At 33.5% G+C, this 9,650-nt stretch overlaps 1 protein-coding gene across 2 annotated transcripts; it reads right to left on the reverse strand.

Annotated features, from left to right (window-relative positions):
• Positions 1-4,279: 4,279 nt before the first annotated feature.
• On the reverse strand, positions 4,280-8,473 carry LOC139781058 (uncharacterized). Of its 2 annotated transcripts, XM_071719871.1 has the most exons (5): positions 7,903-8,473; positions 7,499-7,667; positions 5,622-7,239; positions 5,157-5,328; positions 4,280-5,066 (listed from the first exon to the last, which is right to left on the reverse strand). In XM_071719871.1, the coding sequence occupies exons 2-3, from the start codon at positions 7,514-7,516 to the stop codon at positions 5,716-5,718; spliced, it is 1,542 nt and encodes a 513-aa protein (XP_071575972.1). In that variant the 5' UTR covers positions 7,517-7,667; positions 7,903-8,473; the 3' UTR covers positions 4,280-5,066; positions 5,157-5,328; positions 5,622-5,715. The 2 variants fall into 2 exon arrangements, with proteins under 2 accessions (XP_071575972.1, XP_071575973.1); XM_071719872.1 differs by having other exon boundaries at positions 7,499-8,473.
• Positions 8,474-9,650: the final 1,177 nt, after the last annotated feature.

Raw genomic sequence — 9,650 nt, forward strand, 5'->3', positions numbered from 1 at the left:
ATTACTAAAACGCGGTACATTCGTTGAAGTATTGCGTTCTGCAGCTATTCTTTCTAGTTTGGCTCTCATTAGTTTTTGCTCACTTTCACGTTCACTTTTTGTCTTGAATTGCATCATAAAGAAGCGATTTTGAGCATTCATCTCGGCACGAGCTTTCAAGTATATAACCAAGTATAGAACACTTGTCGAAAGCCTCTTTGAAAAAATTTTTCGTCCGGACAAAACACGTCCGAACACGATCGAGCACGCCAACCTATCGCGACAGCGTCCGACCGACAAACCGACCGACCGATCGCGACTTTCGAACTCGACGTCGACGCCGCGGTGCAATGGCGGGCATATGTGAGGCTTATGTCCGCCATTCATGTTTACATTTATAACAATATGTTATAAAATGTTTGTATTCTTTCCTGCTCATGTGTGGCAGTGTGGTCTTGTGGTAAAGCGCCAGACTCGTAACCCCGAGGAACCGGGTTTGAGTCCACCTGATCACAGGAATTTTTATATTCCAAACTGCACCCCCGGGCACGAGTGGGGCTTGTGCGGAGAAACTGGGCTATCTTTCGGGGGAGACATTAAATTTGAAATTGGTCGTCAAGCTTGGGGAGCTTGGGAGTTTTGGGTCAATAATACTGCTACCACTAGCTGCAACGAAAAATGTTTATTACTAAAACGCGGTACATTCGTTGAAGTATTGCGTTCTGCAGCTATTCTTTCTAGTTTGGCTCTCATTAGTTTTTGCTCACTTTCACGTTCACTTTTTGTCTTGAATTGCATCATAAAGAAGCGATTTTGAGCATTCATCTCGGCACGAGCTTTCAAGTATATAACCAAGTATAGAACACTTGTCGAAAGCCTCTTTGAAAAAATTTTTCGTCCGGACAAAACACGTCCGAACACGATCGAGCACGCCAACCTATCGCGACAGCGTCCGACCGACAAACCGACCGACCGATCGCGACTTTCGAACTCGACGTCGACGCCGCGGTGCAATGGCGGGCATATGTGAGGCTTATGTCCGCCATTCATGTGTTTACATTTATAACAATATGTTATAAAATGTTTGTATTCTTTCCTGCTCATGTGTGGCAGTGTGGTCTTGTGGTAAAGCGCCAGACTCGTAACCCCGAGAAACCGGGTTCGAGTCCATCTGATCACAGGAATTTTTATATTCCAAACTGCACCCCCCGCACGAGTGGGGCTCGTGCGGAGAAACTGGGCTATCTTTCGGAGGAGACATATTTGAAATTGGTCGTCAAGCTTGGGGAGCTTGGGAGTTTTGGGTCAATAATACTGCTACCACTAGCTGCAACGAAAAATGTTTACTTTGTTATTTTTTTGACTTATATATCGCATATCTCATTATGTAATAAAATCGTATGTTTTTCTTTTGTACATTTAAAATTCCTTAATAATTTAACGAAAGTTATTTACAATTTTTCTGTAACATTGATCTTTTTGAGTATTAAAAGTTATGGGTGTTAATTTATTCTTTAAATAATTAATATATAAGGATGTAAGGATAATTGTGAGACTGTACAAAATAATTTTATACTAGCGCATTGGTTTAATTAATTATACATATGTATAAAAGAATTTTATATTTATCTTTTTATGAAATAAATCACATAAAAAGATATCAACATTAAATAATTTATTAACTACCACGTAGAAGCGACACTAGACAATGTTTGACAAAATTTGTAATTTAAGACATACAATAATTACATATCTTATATTTCATATGCATCTCTTAATTTTTGCTTATCACAGCACTGAATGTTATACTAAAGCACCTTATTTTCACATATGACAGTAAAATAAAATAAGTGCATTGATTCTTTTAAATTTGCTACTTATTTAACATTATTTCATAATGCATTTTTAATAAAGTTGTTTTTGAATTATAAAACTATTTGTTCAAAATTTAATAAAACTAGACATGTTCAAGAGCAAGCGTATATACGTGTCAAACATAAATACAATCTCCCGTTAATCTACACATCCTAATCACAAAACTTTATCTTAAGTAACTGCATTCGTTATAATGTGTGAATTGACACGTGCAGTGCCACTGTGTTGCATATATATTTCTGTTTTCTTAAAAATTATTTTATCGCAGATTAGATGTGACGGGCTAAAGTGTCAAAGAGATAAGAGTGAAAGAATTAATTTTTTAAAAACTATTTGCGATTTACGTACATATAACGCCCGGATTGTATGTCAAGTACTATACGATTTGTACTGTTAGCAGTTGGAAGTATTAAAAATTTAATTAAGGGATAAAGTATTATAAGTTTCTGCAAAATGGTATTCCTTTACTTCGAATAAGACCAACTTGCGAGTGAAATACTTCCAGATAAATATTTTTTCTTGCACTTATTGATAAGTACAAGCCGTATTTTACTGTTTCTTGAGAATTATACGATAAAGTTATAATTGTTAAACGCTTAATGTGCCAAGCGCATAATATTCACGTTTATGAATTTCCGTGTCCGGCAATAAACTTTGAAGTATTTGCTATGGAATTTTCTCGCTGTTTTAAAGAAAGCGATTGCGTATCGGAAATTAGAGAATAGGCTCATTTATTATCTACATAAGAAATACATGTCAAATTTATAAAAGTTGTCGTCTGCAATATTTTTCTCTGGAACAAAACGACGAATTTTAGCAATTTAATTTATTTACAACATATAATATTGTAAAATGTAAAAAAATAATAATGTTTATAAGAGTGAACAATTTCGCTTTTACAAAATGAATCTCTCGCATACACAACTGATATGACGTCACCAGAGAAGGAAGTTCACATTTTCGGATAAAAGCGCAGAGAAAATATCGACGAAAAGGAAGTTAAGTACACCATGGGAGATTGATAGGCTTTATTGCGCACGCGGTGCTGTTTTCTCCCTACTTCGGGCTGCGTTCGGATTTTTGAGCCGCCTGAGCGGTCTCGAAATTAAATTAAATTGGCTTTCGTGCCAGGTCGGTCCACTTGGTCCACACGTAGCAAGACTGCTACGTGTGTGTGTGACCTTACTCGTCAGTTTCTCAACGGAAGTACTATACCCAATATGAGATGGGAACAACTGACAAACATAGGTTGAGTGGTTCTAGCGTAGATTACCTCTTCCATGTTTTCCGTAAACCTATCGTATTTCTCTACAAATTGCGCGATAAGGGTCAATACGGTTTCTTGTTACCACCTCAGCTGATTATTTCGACTGGAGATGAGTGCTATATAATTATCCATATAATATCGCGAGTGCTACATAATTAATATCTTGCGACATTTTTCGGTCTGCCTCAGATATCTTGTGGACGTAATCTGAGATGTCTGCAAAATACTAAATAGCCAGACACTTGTGCATCTGCTGGATATCCACCGGATATCTGAGACCATTTTGGGATGTCCTGCGGTTATTGAGATATCCCAAAATGATATCTGTAGGACGTCCCTCATATAAAGTGTCCTGTGTGGGTCTTTACTGTTCTTCAAATTATCGACCGTTATGGGAATAAATATACAGCTGACTGGAATTGAACTATGTACGAACAATGTATGCACATTAAAAACAAGATACATACGCTCGATAATGTTGCGTCGTAGTTTTAGTACCAGGGTTTTAGTAGCAATTAAGGTTAAAGGCTTGCGGATTCAACTATGTTAAAATAAGGGTGTTTCCGTTTGAAATCTGTGAGTTTGCATGTTGCTTTCATAAAGGAAACGAAAATTATAAAAACAAAGAAAAATTAGACAAACAAGAGAAGAAAAATTTCTACGTACTTTATTTAATCATCAAATTTTCTATGCTCTCTGTTCACGAGATTTCCGGTTTTAACGGATTTCGATTCCAACGTGAACTCTGTTTTTATTTATTGTCGCGAATCTTTTACAATATGCCAATACGTTCGGATATTTCGTTGGGATAACGAGTTCTATGTAGTTCACGTTGTTTTGAATTTTTAAATAGGCGATAAATCATGATTAAAAAGTGAGTTTTTGTAATCATTTTCTATTCCTCTTGACATCATTTTGGTGTTATCGTGATTGACTGCATTCAGTAAAACATTTATTTTGCAACTGTTGAAAGTTTTCTTCGCTAAGATAAAACTATTTCTTTAAATCTAAAAGTATAATCTAATCTTAGCAAAGAAAACTTCCAAAACAGATGCAAAATAAACGTTCTCCTGAATGTGGCCATTCATATTATCTGAAATGTACATAATTTATTTGTAAAAGATGTCAAAAAGGTAAAAAAAAGCATAAAATTGGATATTATACGTTATAGATATATAATTGCATCTTAAAAATTGCACAAAAGAAAATTCTTATCAATATACGTAAGTAAATACTACTGTATCACAAAACAGTATCACAAAAAATAGTCTTATATTAATAAACTACAAATTATGAAAAAACAAAAAGGAACTTTACTTTTTAGGACATAGCCAACTAGGCTACACTGGCCTAGTTGGCACCGATCTCTTGATACGCGTATCAAATAGTATATTTAAGCTGATCAGCCAATAATCAAACTAATTCACTAGTTATTTAATACCCGTATCAAGTGATCGGTGTAAACTAGGCCACTATCTATAGATATAATTGCATCTTAAAAATTATATTTAACGAAAACATTCTTTTTATCAATACATAAGTCAATACTTATTATCACAAAATAGTATCACAAAAAAGTCATAATATAATGAACCGTAAATTATTGAAAAACAAAAACGAACTTAATTTTTTAGAAAATATTCTCTTATACTACTTATCAATTGGAGGGGTTAAAGTCAAATTTTTTAAAATATTGACTCGTGCGCATAGATACAATCTATACAATATATAATTTGCATCTATGCACACGAGTAAATATTTTTAAAAATTTGACTTACACCACTGACTTTTACCCCTACAATTAATATTCAATTATTAAAAATATATATATAAAGCAGAAAAATATATTAATTAACTTTTCGTTGATTACTTGTGTACAACCATCGCGATATTTTCTTTTCCATTTTTGTTAAATTGCTCTGAGGGAAAACATTCAAAACAGCACCTAAAATAAAAAATATAACAAAAAAGTTTATGCATTGTTCAAAACAATAAATATAATTTATGAATAAATTTTACGCAAATTTTAACTTACAACTGATTGCTTCATGAAGTTTTGTATTTTCGAATTTAAGTTTATCACCTGACCCTGAAAAATTCATCATTCGAGCCAAAGAATTTGATATTATTTTTGGTAATAAACGACCAACAGCTGTATATTCATCAGTTTGTGAATCAATCTTCATTAATTTCACAAAATAATCCACCTGAAAAAAAGGAAAATTTAAGTTTATGTATAACTAATTACATATATATGTAATAAAATTTCTCTTCATTATGAGATGCGATCCACTTGATGTTACAAATGCTTCGAAGCATTTGATTGACCAATCAGAATAAAAAACTTTACAAATTGGCCAATCAAAGAATGCTTTGAAACATTTGTAGTGTCAAGTGAATTGCATCCATAATCAACAACAAGCGTAGAGAAATTTAATTTAAATATAATGCCCAGAGAAATTTATTTTATATTTATTATGAGTGATGCAAGTATACTTACTACAGGATAAAAATTATCATCAGACATCAAGAATGTTTGAATTTCTAAAAATGAGTCTTCATTATTTAAGGGCAGTGTAGGAAGATTTTTTGGCTTAATGACTTTTTCCTCTTCTGGAGCTAATTTTCATTTCTTGAAAAAGATCATGTCTACACAAGATATAAATTGCACAATGGAGAAGAAGAAAACACTGGAAGACATTAGTAGGTACATGATCTTTTAAAACATAAATGCAATCATATAATATAAATCTTCTAAATTCAGAACCCTTCCACTTTTCCCTTTTATTTCGAACACCTAAGCTCCTTGGTTTTCGAGTAAACTCAATTGGAAAACAGTCAGTGATATCACGCAACATATTATTGATTTGAAACACAACTGCATCTGGCAATGTACACCGAGAACGAACACTTATAAGAAAATAGAGCATTCTTTTTACAACACCCAGATATACAAGATGGAGTACGTCAAGACGAAATTGAGAAACCATGCCAATTCCAATATCTTCCAATATTGAGTTACCGTTATGATGGCGAGGATTATCTCTATTACGGAAAGATTCATCTGTGCGACGTGGACAATTTTGTTCAAAAAAACACATTCTATTTCTGTAATGCGTCCCTTTCACAATACATTTTTCACATGCATAGTAACCACCATGCGCAACGCATTTCTTTACAAACGAGCGAGCTTCAGCATCCAGCACAAAATTATCAATTCTAAATTGATATGTAGTACCATTACTCCATTCAAAACCGTTTTCTTGTAAATTCGCTACTTCAGTGACAAACTCCTCCAAGAATACATTAACATCATTAGGTTTTCCAGAGCCCAAATAAACAGCAATCAGAAAAGGATATTTTAAATCTCGAAATTTTCCAAGAATAGGCCAGAAATGCTTTTCAGAACTTTTACTCAAAGGAATGCCATCTATATTAATATCTATCACTATTTCACCATGTTGATAGATATATTCGTCTGAAAGTAATTGTCGAATATTTGTTTTGATTCCCTTATACCAAAACTGTCCATCACCGAGATCACTGACAATAATTTTCCTCGAAGTATGCAATAAAGTCTTGTAACTTTTAGGCAGAAAAGGAAATAATGGTTTTAACAGAGCCAATAATGCATCAACCTTTTTCTTTGAAACTCCTCTCAAAGACCATTCTCTTAACGCATTTAATAAGTAATTGTTTTTTTCTTGTTCATTATTAAACTGTGATGTTTCATCTATATCACTTTGTTTATCACAATTTTGTTCAGCAATACTTTGCTCATTATTTATATCATCATAATCTATAAACGCACTGTTTTCAATAGTACTATTACTTTTACTACTGATGGAAAAATTGTCAGAATAATTGGAGGAATTTGAACAAAGATTTGAATCTGGATCTATATTAAGATAATTGCCACCTTCTTCTTGAAAACCTATGTGATTCTCAAGGAAAGAATCTACATTTGTATCATCATTATTGCTCTCACACACATGCCTTTGAGTACTATTATTACTATTAATAGATCCCGTAGCTATAGCTTTAAGTTCATTTAATTTGATGTGTTTTTTAGTACTAATTCTATGTTTGAATGGTATCTTTCTCTTAAATAAGGCTCTCTGTAATATAAAATATAAAGAAAGGATTAATACTATAAATGTATTGATATATATGTTCAATAGAAGAACCAATTAATTCTGTTTTACGAAAATATTAAATATTTCATTAGTTTTGTAATATATACATATATACATGTTTATTGGAAGATGAATGTAAATTGTATAATAAATAGAATATGTCTAACTCTGTGTGTGTGTGTGTGTGTGTGTGTGTGTGTGTGTGTGGAAAAATAATAAAACAAGTTTTAAAGCTTTATACCTTCTTATTGCCTGGCATGATATATTTTCATGTAATCTGATGACAATTTAATAAAAGTGAATTTCACGATCACGAAAATCTGTACAGCTCTCTACAGCTACAATCTCAGTGTGTTTCCTCACGACCATTCGAAAGTGGATTCTCAATATAACTCTTTAATTATAGCTCTCTGCACACAATAGAGAAACAGGGATAAATGTTAAATATTAAAAATAAAAATTAGAAATAGAGATGAGATAAACGTAGCGCACAATGAATAGAAATAAGATATCATACAGATACAACATAACCTGTTATTTATCTCTAGTGCTTATTGAGAAGACTGATTCTAAAACTCTATATATATATAATTCCTTTATTCATTTAATATTTATTCTTATTTCTTCATTGTGCGCAGATCTTACCTTGTAAACACTATAGCCTCTCTCATCGAAAATCTGCTAAACGCACTTGGAAAATCCACCGATCCACGCGGAATTAATTGCGAAAATAGCGGGAACGCGGGAAGTGCCGGGAAGTCTTCTTCTTCTCGAGACTTCTTTTGTCTATTGGCTGCGTTCGGTTTGGACGCTCACGCGCTGTAAGCATCGCTCTATCTTCGTTTGATATTCGATGTGCAACGAAGATAGAATGATGCTTACAGCGCGTGAGCGCCCAAACCGAACGCAGCCTATATAGCGCTATATATAGGTTAAGAACCAATGTGGCTAGTTCTCAAGAATCGGTCATAACAAAGTCACATATATTAATTACCATTTACAATTGTATTTTCTACTGTCTACATTATTTCAACGATATATTAAAGCAACAGAAATATTTTGGGAACCAAAGGACGCTTTTATCTATAATATAGCGTACGATTTCTTTTTTCATTTTTATATCATTTTTGCGTCATTTTTTATCAGTGACTTTTAAGAGAGAAATAAAGTCATGATGATATCCTAATGATATCATTATGACTTCTATGTTCTACCTGGGTAGGAACCCTTAGCACAGTGCCATGTTATTAGTTGTGCAAATCGCCATATTCATTTCCAACTTCTTGACGGAGTGTACCTACCATGGTACCTACTGTTCTTACTTCCCCGATAACCAAGCGTGCCAGCACGACAGCGCACGCTGTGCTCAGCATGTCATGTAAAAACTATGCTGTCTCTGTGTCACTTTTATATCGATAAGCAGACAGTGATAGCACGGTGCTATCACGATAAGTATTGTTTGTTATCTTATGAACGATGCCGAAAATTTTGACCTGCAATATGCTAGCATGCTACCTGCATTGCCCGTTAAGCGCAATGTGCCGTCACTGTGCTCATCAGGTGCGGCAGTATCTGGACATCACATGACAGCATGCCATTGCACGCGTGCGTGCATTATGCGGCCATCGTGCTAATATTTAGTTATATATAAAATTATAAAAGTTACCTACAAAATAAAAGTGTCAATTATTCTGACATCGACTACACGCGATGCCATCCTACTTCCTTTTTCATACTATTAAACGAAATGAATTGTCAGATGAATTAAGTGTCCGTGGTGTACTTTGGTCATGATTTTTATAAAATAGTTTGCTGTTACACATTCAAATTAAAAATTTTAACAAAGAGAAAAAAAGAACAGAACAGCAGTTCTGTATTACGTAAAAGTTGTTCTTACATCGCCTCAATGCACACACCTACTAAAAAAATTACAAAATACCTAAATATTAAAAATATATACATTGTAATCGGTAACTTTTATATATTATACATATAAATTGTGAGAAGTAAACTAGATTACAGTTAAGGTGCTTATGTGATATATCATGTTGTCAAATGTATTTAACTAAATAATAATATATCAATGTGAAGATAAAATGTAAATTAAAAAAATTATTACATTCTATAAGAGACAATTAAAGAATCTTTTCGAACAAAAAAATATATATATTTATCCTTATAACTTTTTGCGAGCGCGAACGCTTCCCTCGTATTTCTCTCTTGTCCACATTGTCGTCCCCTAACAGTGGATCTGCTTCATTCGGGGGATTATCGGTGTAAGACATTATTATATACGTTACCATTTGAATAATTATACTATGACAATACACACGTCCGAATACGTTCACGGCCTCGATGAGACTCAACGCGTGATATCAAATACCGTTCATTCG

This window comes from Temnothorax nylanderi, unplaced genomic scaffold, assembly GCF_030848795.1.
Source record: "Temnothorax nylanderi isolate EJ_2023f unplaced genomic scaffold, tnyl_v1.0 TNYL_tig0313_pilon, whole genome shotgun sequence".
Taxonomy (NCBI): domain Eukaryota; kingdom Metazoa; phylum Arthropoda; class Insecta; order Hymenoptera; family Formicidae; genus Temnothorax; species Temnothorax nylanderi.